This window comes from Pan paniscus, chromosome 1 (genome assembly GCF_029289425.2).
Source record: "Pan paniscus chromosome 1, NHGRI_mPanPan1-v2.0_pri, whole genome shotgun sequence".
In the NCBI taxonomy this organism is placed as follows: Eukaryota; Metazoa; Chordata; class Mammalia; order Primates; family Hominidae; genus Pan; species Pan paniscus.
Genome location: NC_073249.2, coordinates 133,877,094 through 133,897,298, shown reverse-complemented (window position 1 = coordinate 133,897,298; position 20,205 = coordinate 133,877,094). Strand labels below are relative to the sequence as shown.

General features: G+C 34.6%; 1 protein-coding gene across 4 annotated transcripts in view; it reads left to right on the top strand.

Moving 5' to 3' along the window:
* MTF2 (metal response element binding transcription factor 2) overlaps positions 1-20,013 on the top strand; it is a 59,969-nt gene extending 39,956 nt beyond the window's left edge. For 2 of the 4 annotated variants that reach the window (XM_024931009.4, XM_008960509.4), the window contains 8 exons: positions 306-374; positions 1,516-1,639; positions 8,176-8,243; positions 10,221-10,391; positions 14,643-14,748; positions 14,868-14,921; positions 15,029-15,132; positions 17,605-20,013. In XM_024931009.4, the coding sequence (XP_024786777.1) occupies positions 306-374; positions 1,516-1,639; positions 8,176-8,243; positions 10,221-10,391; positions 14,643-14,748; positions 14,868-14,921; positions 15,029-15,132; positions 17,605-17,962 (1,054 nt within the window). In that variant the 3' untranslated portion in view covers positions 17,963-20,013. The remainder of the gene's footprint in view (positions 1-305; positions 375-1,515; positions 1,640-8,175; positions 8,244-10,220; positions 10,392-14,642; positions 14,749-14,867; positions 14,922-15,028; positions 15,133-17,604) is intronic. The other 2 variants (XM_003808430.5, XM_008960508.4) reach the window with 2 other exon arrangements.
* The last annotated feature ends 192 nt before the right edge of the window (positions 20,014-20,205 follow it).

Below are 20,205 nucleotides of genomic sequence, written 5' to 3'. Positions count from 1 at the left end.
CACAATTCCTGGCACACACAAGCGATTAGTAAACTATAAGTACGTGTGAGTCTGTGTGTGAACTTTGAAGGTCTCCAATGGTTAAAAACAAAGATCCTTTCTCTTCACATATGAACTGTTTCATTATTTGTTATTGGAAAAGAACTTCCTTCAATCACAGAAAGCATTATAATTTAAATTGTATTTTGTTTTGAGTATCAGTCTTTATATCAGCTGTAGGTTATTCACTTGGTAAATATTAGCTATAATTGTTAGTTTATCTCTGATTACTCAGTATAAAACTTTTTCTTTTTCTTTTTTCTTAGATTTTATACGTTTATATGCTCTGTCTGCAGTTCTGGACCAGAATACCTCAAACGTCTACCATTACAGTGGTAAGTGTGGACCTTTCTGTTAAAAAAAAGAAAAGCCATTTTCTTAAACCTACAAGTTGAAACTTTCTATATACATTTACTTGGCTTAAGTAAAAATAGGTTATTTATGCTTGGCTTTATTTCTTTTATTTATCCTCATGCCTGATATCATCTTCACTAAGTAACATCCACTTGTATTGCTAAATTAATAAGGCTGTTCAGTGTTGAATGTTATAAATGAAACTTTCAGATATCCTTTAGACCTAAATTCTTACTCATATTTCTAGTTCTTTTGAACCTTCAGAATAGCATACAGTAGAAGAGAGATAGGTATAACAAATATGCTAATTTCTGCTTCAATGTAGTAATTCTTGTGTGTTGGAAGTGTGATGAATTTTAGAGGTTTACTAATAAAATGCTTACAGTAAGTACTTACAAATCTTTGTTGTATTTTACATATTTTATCAACAGATAGGATTTAACCCATGAATCAAATAGTTTGGTTAAGTATGGTATATTCTGTAGCTTATATCCGGAAGTGAAAACACAAAAATCTTGATTTTAAGTTATATTTTTTTAAAGCCAGACCCTCTTTGAATGCACTTGAAGAAGTAATTTGTGGCCAGGCGCGGTGGCTTTCGCCTGTAATCCCAGCACTTTGGGAGGCCGAGGTGGGTGGATCTCCTGAGGTCTGGAGTTTAAGACCAGCCTGGCCAACACGGTGAAACCACGTTTCTACTAAAAATACAAAACAAATTAGCCTAGCGTGGTGGTGGGCGCCTGTAATCCCAGCTACTCGGGAGGCTGAGGGAGGCTGAGGCAGGAGAATCGCTTGAACCCACGGGGCGGAAGTTGCAGTGAGCTGACGTTGTGCCATTGTACTCCAGCCTGGGCAATCAGCGAAACTCTGTCTCCAAGAAAAAAAAAAAAAAAAAGAAGTAATTCATATATCTTCTAGTTTATAGTTGCTATTCAGAATAAGTGAATGTTTAGTCACTATTTTCTAGTTATTTTTATGTGTAGTGATTTATTGTATTGTGAATATGACTATCCACCTAAATATTTCTCTTTGCATTTTAATTACTGTTTTATAAGGAAACCGTGATTTTTTAACAGTAACCAAAAACATTGTTTTGTGTATTTGATTATTTTCGGATTCCAGGGTAGATATAGCACACCTATGCCTTTACAACCTAAGTGTTATTCATAAGAAGAAATACTTTGATTCTGAACTTGAGCTTATGACATACATTAATGAAAACTGGGATAGATTGCACCCTGGAGAGGTAGGTGGTCTGAGAACTAACTTCAGTAGCTACTTGATGTCTTTTTTGTTTTGTTTTGTTTTTCAAAAAACAACTGAGACACATGTATAAGTCAGACAACTAAAATAGAATTTTATTTTTAGTTCTGGGGACAAATAAGTTTGGTATGGATATCAGGACCAGCCTTCTCATCCTCCTGTGTGTTTGTTGCCTGTTGACTCTGGAAATTTGTAGAAGGAGGAGGTATATTATTTGATTCTTTCATTTTCTGAAGTGAAAATCATTGTAGTTAAAGATAGAAGGGAGGGAGAAATCTTTAGTATTGGGTATCTTACTCGTAGTTCAACCTCCTTTTCTTCTAAGTTTTCTATAAACTTAGAGATATAACCAACATTCTTCCTTCCTCTCTTGTTGGTACTCCTTTATATATTTCTGACTTGTAGGAATGGTGGGATCTAATAATATTGTTAGAAAAATGAGTTGTAGAGTGAAGCTGCCTGAATAGAAAATTATCCCCTCTCATTCTGACATCTCATTTTGCTTCTCATTTTTGAAGTGTAACTACCTATGCTGGTTTACAGTCTTTTTTTAAATGAATTTAAAAGTAATGTGTGTTCATTAAAGAAAATTTTGAAACTAATGAATAGCAGAAAGAGAAAAGTAACTACAATAAGTTTAATAATTAGGGACCTTATTTTTAGCTTTTATTTAGAATTACTAAAGTACATATATTAACTACTTTTAGTTAAAACTAAAAAATTTGTTTTATAATATGGAATTTGATATGTATATCTTAGTCATGCTTTTTTTTAGGTAAAAATTTTGCACACTGATTTGAAGTTTAGGAAGAATTTCTTGATTTGTAGCTTTGAGACATGAAGGACATCCTATTTCATATCAAATAGGATATCAAAGGGCTTTTTGGGGGTTTATGGGATATCAGGGAGAACATAATGCATGATTTAGTTTGTAGTTTTAAAATCTAGGATATTATTGAAATTCAATTGATGAATTTTTGAATTCATCATTTGAGTTTTAAATGTTAGATATTGGATTATCATACAAATTTTTGTTAAGTTTTCTGTTAAATACTTTTTTTTTAGATGAAGTCTGAGAGAAAGTGAGTGAGTGATGTGTACATTTGATTTTTTTTTTTTTTTTTGGAGACGGAGTCTTGCTCTGTCACCCAGGCTGGAGTGCAATGGCGTGATCTCAGCTCACCGCAACCTCCGCCTCCCAGGCTCAAGCCATTCTCCTGCCTTAGCCTCCTAAGTAGCTGGGATTACAGGCACCTGCCACCATGCCCAGCTAATTTTTGTATTTTTAGTAGAGATAGAGTTTTGCCATGTTGGCCAGGCTGGTCTTGAACTCCTGACCTTAAGTGATCCGCCCACCTTGGCCTCCCAAAGTGCTGAGATTACAGGCATGAGCCACTGGGCATGGCCACATTTGATAAATTTTAATAAACTGATTAGTAATCAGAAAGTAAGGGGTAAGGCATTAGAAGTGGCTATAGTGGTTTTTATAATTATCTTAATATTTAATACTATAATACATTTGTTTAAAAATTCTTTCTAGCCATTATTCTTTTAGCACTTCATATGCAGATACATATGTATACCTGTTAGTACATTGTCTGCATTACATGATGAAATTCTGCAGTAGTAACTTGATGTAGACATTGGGTATATATAATATAAAAACTCAAGTTGTGTTTATTTCAAATGCTGTCCTTTTTAATTAAAATTTAAATTTTAGTGTTTAGATTTTATTTGAGAGGCTGGAAATATAAGAAAATGAAAATCACATTTAGTATATTTTTCAAGAAAAGAGTTCAGTTTATGAATTTTGGGTGTCCCAGCTCCAACTGAACTTCTGAAACATACTAGAAAAAATTTGCTTCAGTAATAATACATGTTTTTATTTCTGTAGCCTATGAGGTAATGTCTTAGAAAAAAAGAAAAAGTTTTGCAAATTATTTCCACTTTTTGACCATCAAATTTATTACTAAAACAAGAGACTAATAATTTCTTACTGTTCTTTCTGTGAATTAAAATAAGAAAATATTCAGACTTCTTAGATGAGACATCTCATTCACAGACTTTGGTAACTGACAGATTGAAGTTAAGGTTTCTAATTTTCTGTATTTTATATTTTTGTACTGTAATTATAATTGGATTTTAGGGTGAGTTTTTAATAATAAAGAGATGATAAAATTTATGCTAGTTTATCATGTTTATTCAGTGTTTTTCATTTAGTTTACTTTCAAATGTTTGTAGTGATCAATAAAAAGGTAACATAAATAATGGGTCATTCCAAATTATTTGAATAGAAAATTTTTGATAAACTAAAAATGAATTACAAATTGAATTTTGTCACTAATCCAAATTTAGGTTAACAAAAATTTACTTTTGTTTATATTCTTGTTCCAAATCTTATAAAATGCCATTCATTATTTTCAGAACATGGGAAGTAGTGTATGCTAAATATAATGTTTATATTTTATAATTGAGTACCTTGGAGTACTTTAGTCATTTTGAACATCAGCTCTTTCTTTCTTTTTTTTTTTTTTTTTAAGAGACAGGACCGGAGAGTCTCTCTCTCTCTTTTTTTTTTAAGAGACCCTTGCTCAGGCTGGAGTGCAATGGTACAGTCATACATAGCTCACTGAAGCCTTGAACTCCTGAGGTCAAGTTATCTTCCTGCCTCAGCAATTCTTGTTATATGTAATATAGACTAAAGCGCCTGCTCTAGAAATTTATCTTCAAAAATGAAACAAAATAGAACAAAGGTTGTGATTTTAGTTTATCTAAAATGTGGAGTTTCCTTCCTCTTGCCACCAGATCAGAGAAAAAATTTTGTAATGATATAAGTTGATTGAGATTTTTTATGGCATTTTGCGTAGGAATATATATTGCACAACTAGGCAGTTATCCACATTTATTATCCCTGAACTTTGAATTATAATTTTACATATGATGAGGCTGGCTAAACTTTAATGGTATTTTTTATTTTAGAAACCTAGTAAATACATATTTACATTTGTAATTACTTGCTGTAATCTTACATTGAATCAGTTGTATTCTGTTTCGTGTATTGTGTCCCCCCCCCTCTTTTTTTTATAAAGGAAGCACTGTGACTGTTTTTATTTTAAAGACTTTTTTTTTTTTTTTTAAGAGCAGATTTAGGTTGTCCCCTTCTGCCACACATGCATTGCCTCCTCCATTATCAACATCCCTCCACCATAGTGGTAGATTAGTTATAATTGATGAAGCTACATCAATACGTCATTATCATCCAAAGCTGTGACTTCTTTTAGTAATAAAAAGAAGTTTCAAAAATATTACACTTTTGGAGATAATATCCTGTCTTACTGAAAAACCAAAATGTAACATTCATGTATCATATTTTTTTCTTAGTTGAATACGGTATAGGATTGTTATGAAGAGAAGATAAAACTTTTGAATCATTTTAGAAGATAATGGTAGTATTACATTGTTTCCTTATGTAGTTTTTGTACTTCTTTTGGCTTGGTACCTAATGATTATCATATAGATTGAGTGTAGCTGTTTGAGGAACTACTATGTTTTGGATTATTTTCTTTGAGATAGTAAAAATACTTAACATTTGAAACCATGATAAACTTTCTTAAGGTTTTTATGTAAAATGAAGTCTCATCTGTTGTATCAGATTGTTTTGGGGAGTTTAAAATGAGATATTAGTACTTTTTGTAATCGCTTATTGTCATTTGTGTTTGATTCTTAAAGTTATTTGAAATCCTAGTTCTGTAATAACCACTCTTCTGTGGTCTTAAATTTTAGAAACCCTGAGGTTGATAGCAGAATAATTTATGGAGTGCTACTTCACTTCTGAGGGAGGTAGGGAGAAAAGCAAAGATGAAACTCAAGAAATACTGTGGTAGAAATGATACTAGAGGAAAATATACAATAGAGGTGGAATAATATTTATAAGTGGAAATTATAAGAAATCTGAACAAAAATACCTTGGGGCTTAGAGTGTTATAATTAGCATATAGTATGGTGGTTAGCAACAAATTACCTAAGTTGTTGGGATACTTAAGCCCAGGTGGCTTGAAACTTAATATTTGTAGTTGAAAGGAAGAGTTATACTATAAGTATTAGTGTGAGATTAGTATCTGGAGAGGGGGGAGCAAAAAAAAAATTATTCTTTTGGAGATTTATATAATAAACCTCATGGTCAGATGGAAGGTGTAGAATATGATGCTCTTCTAATGTAGATTATCTGATTTACACTATAATGGTTGTACTTTTAGTTTGCAAAACACTGAAAGAGGGAAGTCTTTGGCACTTTTATGGTAGCTAAAATATGCAGTTCTATGCAGAGTAGTCATGGAGTGCTGAAGGAACTTAGTAGATAAAATTTCTGAGAAACGGTAGGGAGTAAATACCAAAAGAAAGTAGAGTTCATTGCGATCGTCAGAAAGTAAAAAAGTGGGTTTTAGAAATTAGGAAGTTAGTTTTGCTGTTGACTCAGCAAATTTTCAGATTTTTCAGATATATGGTTTGTGAAGATTTAAAAGGCAATAAGGAAAATCTCTTATTAGAATAAGTCATGTATACCCTTGGTTTCTTTTTTGATATGATTAGCAACGCTGGTTTGTCAGTGTTTTTTTTTTTTATGGTTAGCAAACACTGGTTTGGGCATGATATAGACATAACTTGATTTCAGATGAGATATTAAAATGTGAACTGGTTAAAGTGAAAATTAAATGGATTTGTAACTAATGGAAAAACAGTAACAAAGTCGGTGCTTTGGAAACATTCTTGAGGGAGACTCTAATGGAGGGCCATAGGGGTTCTGTCTTTGTCTCTACCTTCAATTCTAGAAGGATGACAGAATCAAGAGAAAAGATCTGGAACATTGAGATGAAAACAAGATCAATTAACAGCAGTTATAAAATTCTGCTTTAGCCATAAACACAAACAGTACATGGGTATGATAGGGGATACTCAATTTGATAGCAGTTCATCTGATAAGATTTCACAGTTGGGGTGGGGAGGGGGGACCAGGAAGAAGACAGAGTTAGTCAGAAGCTTAATATGAAGTAACCATGTGATATAGCTATTAAACATTTTAACCTAATCTTATAGTTAGACATAATAATTGCATTCAGATATTTGAAGAGCTGTCTTGTAAAAGAAGGAATGAAAGAGCTCTGGGGAGGAAGATTTTGCCTACTTATGGAATGGGCTTTTTTAGTTGGTGCCTTATCAGCTTTTATCAGTGGCACTAATTAAGCCAAGGTCGAATAAATATCTGTACTGTAAAAGAGACTGCAATATTGGTGGAAGGCTGAATTGGATCTAGGGTCTCATTCAAGCTTTAAAGTCTGATTCTATTATTCCTCCTTTAAAATTGAAATTCTCTATCATTAGACCCTTCAGAAATTACAGTAGGAGTTGGTGGTTTGATATAGGGGAATGAGTACCTAACTCGTATTTAACATGTTTTTTTTTAGCACTCAGCATATTGGCACAGAGTGGGCTCTCAGTGAGTGTAGAATGAATGGGCTTATCACTTGAGTTCAGGTTCTAGCTCTCTCACCAACTAGACAGGTGAATTTGAGCAGTTTTAACCTTTATATTTGTTAACTCGTGTAAAATAGAATTGGAGTAGATGACTTACAAGTTTTTTCTAGCTCCAGCATTCTATTTGGCAGATTTGTTTTCTCTCTCATTTAAAGCAGTTCTGAGGCTTGGGAGTTTCAACTGGTGAAGAACATACTGGCTGTAATTTTGAAAGTCAACTGTGATATTTTGGAAGCAGCTTTTTTTTTTAAGGTGTTTGTAGTGTTAATTCAGGGTGGTCCTTTTGTAATTTAAGATTTCTTTGCTAATATGCCCTAGTCAAGAAGAGGCAGAAAGGTCTCTGAGAAAAAGCCCTATTGGAACAAAATAGGGTTTTTTTCTAGAATTAAGTATTTAGATTTTAAAACGGTTTGTTATGATGAAAAATTATTGAGCCATTTAGAGCTGGCTAAAGTCTATAATTGTTATGAAAAGATCTCTCAATTTTACAGTATTCTAAAAAATTATAGAGATTATCGGTTTATGCTTAATGTTAGAGGTACTGGAAAATGGTATGTTTCTTACTACTTTTTGTACTTCCTATTGATATCTGTTAGGAACTTTTATAGTAAATATTAAAATAATTCTAATGTATTATTTCCCTAGGTTAAAGAATTTTTGAAAAATTTAATAACTAATAATACAGTCCCATTTTTGTGGTGTTTTACAGTTTGTAGTTCCTTCATAAACATATTGTTGGATTAATGTAATGAACAAGTAACTAGTGTAGGATTTATACTTCATTTTTTATAAGTGAGAAAATAAGCCTTGAGAGGTTAAATGGCCCTAGGTCACATAATAGTCAGTGAGGACTTGGAATTAGAACTTAGATCTTCTGACTACCAATCAGTACACTTTTCCTCTGCATCACATTGCCTCTATCTAGCACCTGTATATTACTAATTGATGAAATTGTAGTGCGTTAAATTGTTTCTTGATACTTCACAGCTGGCAGACACACCAAAATCTGAAAGATATGAGCATGTTCTGGAGGCATTAAATGATTACAAGACCATGTAAGTTGATTTATTTTATGTATCCCTATGAGGGAGACATTTAGTAAGTATAAGGAATAATGGCATTGTTTAAGAATTGTGGGATTGATGTATAGAAGAAGTCTATACCATTTTAAACTTTATAATGTCCTATTCTATTTTAGTTAGATTAAAGCAGTGATTCTCAAGGATTGGAGGAGGGAGGAGTAATCCTTCTCCTGGGAATGGTGGGTGGGAGACATATCGGTATCTCTGGGAGAATTTAGCCTGTTCCATTGAAAAAGCATATTCAGTAATAACTTCCTTCTATAATGTAATGTACTGAAAGTAAAATAAAATCTTGTTAGCTGATGGGAATATTCAAAAGATAGAGAATATTGTAGGGAATACGGGTTTTTAAAAAGATTGAGATCTGTGGTTATAATAGTTAACACCATTAGTTACAGAAAAGTAATATTTCTAGCTGAGTAGTCTAAGATAATTAAGTGATATTATTTGATATATTCTCATACAGATCTACAGGTCTTCCCCCTACCTTATTTTTACTTTTTTTTTTTAACTCACCACTGTACTAACAAGGATTCCCTTCTTTTTAAAACAGTGTATCTACATTTCTTAGAAACATTTTTAAATGCAACAAATTTTATAAATGTATGTGTTGACTCCAGTAAAGTTTTATATTATAAAATTTTTGTTGGTAATAAGTTGGTGTTTTGAAATTGATAGTATTTCTTCATTAAATAATGTAATTACCAGTGGCTGGATCTTTACACCAGCTCAAAAAGTCATGAGGTACCTGATATGACCTTCTATAATAAAAAGGAAAAAAGACTGTAAAAAAGTCATAAGGTACCTGAGCAGTTATTGTGCTGGTAAAAATGTTTCATGGGACAGTGAATTCTGAATTTCAGTTTAGGGTACCAGAAATATATCTGTTCCTGTTATGGTAGTAATGAGGGATCCCCTTTCTTAAACCTGCAAAAAAGTAGAACATTTTGGTTGGGCGTGGTGGCTCACACCTGTAATCCCAGCACTTTGGGAAGCCGAGGCAGGCGGATCACCTGGGGTCAGGAGTTTGAGACCAGCCTGGCCAACATGGTGAAACCCCGTCTCTACTAAAAATACAAAAATAGCCAGGCATGTTGGTGCACACCTGTATTCCCAGCTACTTAGGAGGCTGAAGCAGGAGAATCGCTTGAACCCGGGAGGTAGAAGTTGCAGTGAGCCGAATTGAGCCACTGCACTCTAGCCTGGGTTGACAGAGCGAGACTCTGTCTCAAAAAAAAAAAAAAAAATTAAAAAGAGAGGGAGAACATTCTAAACAACTGATGGAGGTTCTTGTGGCCAGGCAAGTTTCAGTAGAGCTGAGGTAGATGGAGTTGCTTGGAAATAAGGACCATAGAGACTAAAAGAAAGGTCTAAGGAGCATATTTTGCAGAGGCCCAAGTCCATAATAAACTGGAATAACCCTTCTTTGCCCCAGGTTATTTCCATTTCCAGATCCGGCACTCTAGATACTCCTTTTATTTTCTGGGCCTCTAGGATTTATCTCCTGCTTTCTTTTTCAATGCTGTCACCTATTATTTCTGACTAAGGTTTTTCTCCTTATAAATCCACTCTGAGATGGAATTCTTTTTTCCCTAAATCCCTTTTGAAATATTTCTAACAGATGACACTAAATATGGGAAAGCATATTGGGACCAAAAATATACCATTCTTTGTTCTTCTTTCTTCCTTTAAAAAGTTAGTTGCCATGTTTAAAAAGAAAAGTGGACATGTGCTCTTCTCCTTTCTGGTCCTATCCCTTCCTCCCCATCATATCCTACCGTAGACTGGCTCTGGGGCAGATAAAAATCAAGGAAAGCAAGGGGAAGTGAATTTTTGTAGTATTGGGTGGGCTTTCAAGTATAAGGGCCTTATATATGAAAGTTAAGTTAGGGTCTACTATGTATATGTGTTCAGTTTTTAAAATTTTAGTTAATTTTTTTAAAAATTTAGGTTTATGTCTGGGAAAGAAATAAAGAAGAAGAAGCATTTGTTTGGGTTGCGAATTCGTGTTCCTCCTGTGCCACCAAATGTGGCTTTCAAAGCAGAGAAAGAACCTGAAGGAACATCTCATGAATTTAAAATTAAAGGCAGAAAGGCATCCAAACCTATATCTGATTCAAGGTAAAAGTTGATCTGTGGCTTAGTTTTTCTCTTTAGCTTATTTGTAACTAAAAATGTATGTTATTTAGTCTCCTTAGTATATTTGAAAGTACAAGTGGCAGTTACTCTGATTTTTTTTTTTTTTTTTGGTCTATCATATCTTGCTTAGACAAGGTATGGAGAGTTGATGCCAGATGCTTGTTTATTTATTTTAGGACTTTGGCCTTCCAGAAATAGACTCTATTGATTTTGTTAGCAAACAGCTTAAGAGTACTAGCCTGTTTGTTTGTTCACTTTTCATTGATTGATTCATTCATTCATTCATTCAGCACAGTTTTCAAGTGCCTTATTATCTAAGTTTTCAAGTGCCTTATTATCTAAGTGCTAGGCAGTACAATGACAGATAGATTTTTCTTCTGCCCTGATGGGGTTTACAAAGGTGATAAGTAAAATAGTTACAGATTATGCTAGTGCCATGTAGGATAGCATACTGTTTTAGACTTTACTGTGGATAGAGATGGGGCCTTTGTACTTTAACAATGAGGCTTAAGGAAGGACTATTTAAGATAGTATTTAAATTAAGACTTAAAGAATGAGAATGTTATAACAATGTGAAAAACAAAGGGAAAAACTACTCCAGCTAGCAGAAACAGCAAGTGCAAAGGCTTTGAAACATATTCTAGGAACTCACAGAAGACTGGTGTGGTATAAATGAGGATGAGAGAGTAGCATCAGGTATTGGAAAGATTAGGTGGGGCTTGATCCTGTGTAGGGTCTTGTAGGTCTTACAAGGAATTTGGGTTGTTTTCTAAGAATAATGGGGAGGCATGTAAGGGATTTAATTATCTTTTAGAAATACTCGGCCGGGTGCACTGGCTCACACCTGTAATCCTAGCACTTTGGGAGGCCGAGGCAGGTGGATCACCTGAGGTCGGGAGTTTGAGACCAGCCTTACCAATATGGTGAAGCCCATCTCTACTAAAATTACAAAAATTAGCTGGGCATGGTGGCTTTTGCCTGTAGTCCCAGCTACTTGGGAGGCTGAGGCAGGAGAATCGCTTGAATCCAGGAGGCGGAGGTTGCAGTGAGCCGAGATCGTGCCACTGCACTCCAGCCTGGGCAACAGAGTGAGACTCTGTCTCAAAAAAAATATATATATATTGTTTTGGATGCTGTTTTGAGAATGGATAGTATAGAGGTAAGAATAAAAGCAGGAGAAAATTAACACTCAATTGTGTAGGTGAGAGATAGATGATATGAGGGCTTGTGCAGAGGTAGGTGGTAACACTCAAATGGAGAGAAAACAGATATGAGGTCTTTATTGGAGGTAGAATTAATTGGATTTGCTAATGAATTAAATTTCTGAAAATAAGGAATCAATTAAATAATGCCCAGATTTCTGGCCTGAGCAACTGGTGGGTGGTTAATCAAGATCTGGAAGAACAGATTTTGGTATGGTGAACGAAGCATTCTTCTGTTTCATATTCATTGAATTTGAGATTCTTATGAGGGACAAACACACACACACACACACACACACCCTCATACACACAGGATGATGTGAAATACAGGCAATTGGATGTGTAATTCAGGAGCTCATAGAAGAGGTCTGGGCAGGTGATACAAATTTGGAATCTGATTGATAAAGCTATGAGAATGAGTGAAATTACCAAGGGAGCAAGTAGAGAGAGAAGAGAGGGTGGTCTGGGATCATGTCCTGATATCATTTATAAATTTGGAAGAGGTGAAATAAGCAAGGAGACTAAAAAAGAATGATCAGTGAGATGGGAGGAAACCAGAAAGTTTGATGTCATGACAACCAAAAGAAAGGTAGTGTTTCAAGAGAGATAGGTATATTAAAGTGTATTGAATGCTAGTGAGAGGTAGATTAAAATGAAAGAAAAATATTTATTGCATAAGGTATCATTTTGTTATTAGTGACCTTGACAAAAGGAATTTCTTTGAAGTGGTACAGATAGAAACCAGATAGGACTGGGTGAAAGTATGACTGAACCCAGCATTGCCAAATTTACGTGTCAAACTGGGCTTCTCTTGCGTATCAGGGACACAGGCAGATTCAAAATAATAACAGTAGTAAAGGAAAGGAGGAAAGTAGGAAACTATCTTTAAGGATCCTGAATGAGAGGGGAGAAAATGGAAAGGGTATATGTCATCAACACCTAGAAGTTTTCCTATGTAGGGAGGCCGACAAATGGAATGGCAGCTGAAGAGGGGGATAGGACTAGTCAAATGATGGTTTTTAAAAATAGATGGGAGATAGTTGGAACCTGTTTTTGTGTGTAAGTAGGAATGATCCAGTGGAGAAGAGGAAATTGGTATAGGAGAGTAGAAGCCAAAAGAGAAGGGATGTAGAGCCTGAATGTGGGACTGGCCTTTTCTAGAAGGAGAAACATCCTTCTGTTGAAATGGGGTGAAAGAGAAGATGGGTACAGATGCCAGTTCTGTTGTAGATTGGGCAGTTGGAAATTGACCGAAGTTCTTGCCTGGTAGCCTCCATTTTCTCGATGAAATATAAGGTAAAGATAGCTGAGAGACTTGTACAGAGAGGGGAATTTAAGGGTCAATTAAGGGTATGGAATAGTCATCTTGGAGATAAGGAAATTGACTGAAGTTCTTGCCTGGTAGCCTCCATTTTCTCGATGAAATATAAGGTAAAGATAGCTGAGAGGCTTGTACAGAGAGGGGAATTTAAGCGTCAGTTAAAGGTATGGAATAGTCATCTTGGAGATAAGGAAAATGTCATTACAAAGCCTTGACAATGAGTCCAGTTATATGAAATTTGCAAGAAATTAGCTACTAATTAAGTTTTCTTTGAATGAAGGAAAGAATGCTTATTCTATCACTTTCAGATTTTGTCACTCAGATCCTTTGCTAGCAGTTGCCCATATTATGAATCAGGAAAAAAAAATTCCACAAGCTTTTTCATTTCTATCATGATTGTGATAGGATATTCCCTTTGTGGTAGCTATCAGGTCATCTGATGCCACCAGATAAGGATTCAGCTGCTTTCTTTAAAGGCATCCTCAGTTCCTTCTGGACCTTGTGTATAAGTTGTTCCTTTTAGTTTGAGATTACTTTCTTTAGTCCAGGAGTCCTTTGTAAATATTATGTTGATCATTTTACAAAAGAAATGGATATCCCATCCATCTTATTCTTGAGACTTTTGATTATAGCGTCTGGTTCTACTTTGTCCTTCTAGTTCCCCTACTTTCTCCTTCCTCATACTTCCACCTTTATTCCCTGACCTTTTTTGGCATCTGGAGGGATAAGTTTTTTTCCTACTTTCTCCATTCATCTCTTTCTAGGCTATTGTATAGTGTTCTTTTTTCTCTCCTTAATTGAAGTCTCCTGGACAATTTCCTCATAGCCCTCACTCCATTTTATTAGCTTGGCTTGTATACACATTTGTCACTTTCTAACTATATTGTGAACTCTTTAGCACAGGGAACACCTTTGTATCCATATTATCTAATATCATCTTTATATGGTAGCTATTGCTGAGTAAATGAAATAGATATTCTTTCTATATATATATTTTCTTTTTTTCTATAATTAGTGTCTTTGCCTATTGCACTTTTTTCCTTCCTATTGCTTGGTATTTGGCTTTATGTTTAAAAAATGGTTTTCTAGGTCTTTCTGATTTTTCCTTTTGAATAACTCCCTGAGAATATGAAGGATTTCTTACTCCTTTCTCCTTTACGTTCTGCCACTCTGGGCTTCATTCTCTTTCTGATAGTGTCATTCAAGAATCTACATATATATCTAAAGGCAGCCTTTATGTCTACTACAATGTTAACATAGATATTTCCTGACTCCATGAAGTTAACTGCTAAATTCATAGTCATTTTTAGTAGTAGATCTTTGAAACATCCTCCGAGTTGTAACCACCTAAAATTAAACTATATAATTGAGCTTTTAGGAGTTTTGAAATCTTCCATCCAGTATAATTGTCTGGTTTTTGTTGTTGTTTTAAAATCTTTAAGTGGTATATATTGTTCAGAATTATATTAAAGAGGACTTTCTTTAAACCTTTCATAATGTAAATATCTTTAAAGTCAAGAAATATTGATTTGGATTAGAATATATTATCTGTGCACTTGACTAAACTTGTGGATTCAACTAATATTTACTTTTTATTACTATTAATATAAAATAATAAAATATATGTATATGTGTCTAGTTACATACATAGAGTCAATGTCTTTGTTTTCTTTATGCAGAGATTAAATGCATAATGGTTTTCCATTTCAGGGAAGTAAGCAATGGCATAGAAAAAAAAGGAAAGAAAAAATCTGTAGGTCGTCCACCTGGCCCATATACAAGAAAAATGATTCAAAAAACTGCTGAGCCACTTTTGGTAAGAGGATATGTTGGTATATGTTCTCAAGAAGAAGGATGCATGAAATAATTGAGAAGCTAGTATTTTTTTCAGCTTACTTTAGAGACATGCTTTAAGTATATATTTTTATTTTCCAGGATAAGGAATCAATTTCAGAGAATCCTACTTTGGATTTACCTTGTTCTATAGGGTAAATAGAAAGTTATTTTCTCCCTTTCTAGGTTTTGTCTTTTGAGTAGATATTAATATTTGTTTGTTATATAATATAGTCGTTACACAATTTAAATTCTTTTGTCTCAGAACTGAGGGAACTGCACATTCATCCAATACCTCAGATGTGGATTTCACGGGTGCTTCCAGTGCAAAAGAAACTACCTCGTCTAGCATTTCCAGGCATTATGGGTAGATATTTTACATTCTTATTTTTTTTACTTTTTTTACTCTAGATTTCTTTTCTTTGTAAAGTGTTGATTGAATAATTTTTTAGCAATTGAAAGTGATGTAAGTTGTGTCTATCAGCTTTTTGAGAGGTAATCCATATGTAGATCCCAATAGTTGTTAATATTCATTTGAAATATTTTTGCTTTCTAGAGTACAAATGTATTTTTCATGTTTGTGTGGAAATTTGCTGTGTACACAGAGAAAAAGTATACCATTGTTTAGAAGCTGTGCTCGTTAGGCTTTTTAATGTCTCTGCTACACAAGTGTTCTTTGCTTTAGGAAGATATGATTTTTTTTTTTTCTTTTTAAGAGACAGATTCTCACTCTGTTGCCCAGGCTAGAGTGCGGTGGCACAATCATGGCTCATTGCAGCCTCAAACTCCTGGCTTCAAACAATCCTCCCATGTCGGCCTCTCTAGTGGTTGGGACTACAGATTGTGCCACCACACCTAAGTAATGCTTTTTTATTTTTTGTAGAGATGGTTTTGCTAATTTGCCCAGGCTGGTCTTGAACTCCCGATCTCAAGTGATCCTCCTGTGTTGGCCTTCTCAAGTGCTGGGATTACACGCCTGAGCCACTACAGCTGGCCAAGATTTGATTAAAAAAAAAAAAAAAAAATCAGACACCTAAATCCTTTTGTCCATAAAATGATTTTAAACTTAAGATTTTCATCAATAGCAGACTCCCCTCTGATATCTTATTTAATCCAGCCCTTCAGAAGGACAATGTTTTTGTTTATTGTTTTTTTTTTTTTGAGATGGAGTCTTGCTCTGTCACCCAGGCTGGAGTGCAGTGGCATGATATCGACTCACTGCAACCTCCGCCTCCCGGATTCAAGCGATTCTGGCACCTCAGCCTCTCATGTAGCTGGGATTTACAGGCGTGCGCCACCATGCCCAGCTAACTTTTTGTATTTTTAATAGAGATGGGGTTTCACCATGTTGGCCAGGCAGGTCTTGAACTCCTATTCTCAAGTGATCCACCTGCCTCGGCCTCCCAAAGTGCTGGGATTACAGGCGTGAGCCACTTTGCCTGGCCAGGACAACTTTTCTCTAAAGCACATCATGTCAGGTATGAAAAGGTTAATCTATTTGGGGTCAGAGCTACTATTTTCAAGTTTTATACTTCATTCTGTTTAAATTTTGTTCATAATTCGAAAACTGCTATTATAAATTATGCAAAATTCTACATTAAATGCTTAAAGTGTAACCCATTTATTAATGAATTCTGAATAATCAACTTTTTTGGGGCCTCTTACTAGATACTCTGCTAAGCTTTTTACAAATACTGTCTTATTTAATTCTTAAAACAATTTTTTGGCTGGGTGTGGTGGCTTATGCCTATAATCCCAGCACTTTGGGAGGCCAAGGTGGGAAGATTGCTTGAGGCAAGAGTTTGAGATGAGACCCCATCCCTACAAAAGAAAAAAATTATCTGGGCGTGGTATTGGTGTCTGTAGTCCTAGATAATCAGGAAGCTGAGGCGGAGGATTACTTGAGCCCAGGAGGTCAGGGCTGCTGTGAGCCATGATTGTGCCACTGCACTCCAGCCTGGGCAACAGAGTGAGACCTTGTCTCAAACAAACAAAAGAGAACAATTTTTTGAGTTGTGTAAGTCCTGTTGTTCTCATTTTACAGATGAGGAAAGTGAGACTTAGGGGATTTTAAGTAACAAGCCCAACATTGCATGTTTAGCAAGTATAACAGAGCTGGGTTGTTAACTTATACAGTATGACTGTAGGTCTTTCAATTTAGTTGTTGTACTATATTCTCCTTTTATTATAAAATCATAAAATAATTGAATTTCTGTGCTGAAAAGGACCTCACACATTATCCAGTCTAACCCCTTCACTCATTAAGTGAACATAGAGATTGAGATTTGAATTTGGCCAAGTAATAGAGTTAGGGATAGACCCAGGATACTCTGACTGCTAGTTTGTGCTTATTCTGATTCTGGTGTATTACTTCACTAGGCCTAGAACTGGTAATAAGAGAACCTCTATTCTAGTTCCACTCTTTAAGGACATGGAGCAGTGTCATAGATGTAGTTTGTGCTCATTAATTATTTGTTCTAATGAGCAAATGAATGAGCTCTTTTAAATGATGAGATTATTGGCAATACCTGATTTATGAGTAGGGCCTCTTTGTAAGAATTTTCCTTGTTGGCCTCCTAAGTAAAAAAATTACCCTAAACTTACTAGTAGTTAAGGAAGAAAAGCTCCACAAAGTTCAGCTCCAAGAACGTGACAAAATCTAAAGTAATGAGCGCAAGTGATAGTCCATTTATATAGCATTTATTGTTTGGGTTTGGCTCATTTTTATATCATCAAGGATATATGGTATAGTAGAGTAATCCAGAAAAGAGAACATATTGTATGGGCATAGGATGCTAAAAAAGCTTAGTAGACAATTCTGGCCTTCTCTGTTACATAGATTATCTGACTCCAGAAAAAGAACGCGTACAGGAAGATCTTGGCCTGCTGCAATACCACATTTGCGGAGAAGAAGAGGTCGTCTTCCAAGAAGAGCACTCCAGACTCAGAACTCAGAAATTGTAAAAGATGATGAAGGCAAAGAAGATTATCAGTTTGATGAACTCAACACAGAGATTCTGAATAACTTAGCAGATCAGGAGTTACAACTCAATCATCTAAAGAACTCCATTACCAGTTATTTTGGTGCTGCAGGTAGAATAGCATGTGGCGAAAAATACCGAGTTTTGGCACGTCGGGTGACACTTGATGGAAAGGTGCAGTATCTTGTGGAATGGGAAGGAGCAACTGCATCCTGACTGTAGGACTGAACATTATGTTCACTGCACTCTGATTTTCTGTAGGTACAGTTCAAAGCCCTAAAGGAGTCTGGCTTTTACTATCTTTCTTAAAAAAAAAAAAAAAAGTCAAAAAAATTCAAAAAAGGGGATGATACTAGCCTTAACATGTACCTGTCAATGTTATGGATATTGTCATAAAAAGGTATCTTTTAAAAATCAGAACAGAGACTTAATTTTTTAAATCTTAAGATTTGTAGAATGTTTCTAGGATAGGATATTAAAAATGATTGAAACCCATGCATGGTGTTAGACAATTTTTCTAATTATTCCATTGAGTCAGTTTTTTGTGATTAGTGATTATCAGAGCAAACATCATGTAGATAGCACAAGTATTTGGAGAAACGTTGTTTGTTTTGTTACCAAAATGTTGGAAAAATTTATTTCAATACCTTTTAGGTTTCATAAAGTGCAGTGTATATAATGCCTACTGAAAGACTGTAAAATATTGAAATTTTCTTTCAAGCAAAGTGTAAAAAAATATATTGAGCCTGTAAATTGCTCTGTGACTAGACTTCATTGTCGTCTTAATATATTCTTGCATGTGCATATATATACACACACGTGTATATATATGTGTGTGATTATGTGACCTATGCAATACAAATTATGGGAATGGGCAGCTTTGGAGTATATATCCCATAATTCTTTTTTCAGGAATAGTTGCAGTATTTACACAGCAGCATTTCTTCTCAGGCTTTTATTGGGTGCTGTTGCTTGCTATGTATGAAGAGAAATGTGTCAGACAAGTTTAGTGTGTTCTGAAGAAGGGTGTGAACAACAGTGTTCATGGGCTTTTAGAATGCTTTTCACTTTTAGTCCTTGTAACTCAGCTGTTCAGTACCTAAAACAAATTCAAATAATATGAACATTATCTCCTACTAGAAGTAACGTTTTCAAGTTTTCATGGCACATTATGATTGTAAATGTCTCTCATTTTTAACAGTAAGTCTATAGGAGTCCCGTGAAGATTCCTGAAATGTCTGTAGTAACTGTTAGTCATGTTTGAATAAGTGTAGTATGAACAAAGTATTTTATTGCACAGGGTTAACAAACAGTATGTTGCCAGCTGAGGCTACTGCTGTTTTATTACAACATTACCTCTTGTTTTTATAAAGTGTACCAAGATTTAAATTGATAACTTTATTTTACTTGTAAAAAAAAAGTTTCTTTTATCACCAGTGTTAGAGTTGTCTTCTGTTTCTTTTTGTTTTGTTTTATTTGTTTTCCTTTTTAGCCAAAGAGTGAACAGAAGATTTTCTTATTTTGGTGGCTATTCAATTTACTTTTAAAAGTGATTGGTGGATTTTAGACTAATTATGGGGGAATTTGCCGCCAAAATAAAAAATATGTAAAGTGTAGTGATTACAGAGTGGTTAAAATGTGGGTTAGTACTTATTTATTCCATTAATTGATTATTTGACTGTTTATAAAGAAAGTTGCTTTATTTCTTTAAACATCTTCAAAAGATGATCCTTTCTTGTCACATTATAGCCAAAAGAAGCAGAGAACTTCATTGTCTGCATTTGGTTCCTGGTTGGCCAGGTATAAATGAGCTTTACAAAAGTGCAAATTAAAAACTGTTACTTCTGTTTACCTCCACCAAAACTTGATTTTCCCCTAGCTATTAATTTAAGGTTGCCTTTCCTGCAGCTGCAATATTTTGAATAACACAGAGTTTGTGTTGATTTTTGAATGTTTGTTTATATCTAGGGGTAATGAAAAATGTAAATCCCGTGTATCCTTATTCACTCCACCTGTATCATATTATTTCATTTTCCCCAAAGTCCTTTAATTCTAACTGAACACCAGCAGTATTTTTAGAAATTTTTCTTTAACATACTTGGAAGATGATTTATCCAGCTGAACTGTCTTTAGACGTAATTATTGTGAATGTCTGTTTTATTTTCTCATGGTGGTTCACATGGCTCTGATGTTCAGTTTGTGTTTTTGGAATTGCTTTACTTAGAAATTAAAACAGACCAACATTAAATGTGTGTATTTTTTAAAGAGCTAATGAGTTTTGCTTCTGTATTTGCTTGAAAATACACACTAGTGCAGTAGTTGACTGCTTTTATTTAGCTAGGGTGGTAAGGATTTTCTAATTCCACTGCTAGTATGTTCACTTGAATTAATCTTTATAAAACTTTGCTTTCATTTTCTTCATCCCTCTTATAATAACTATCACATGTTTATCTTAAGTG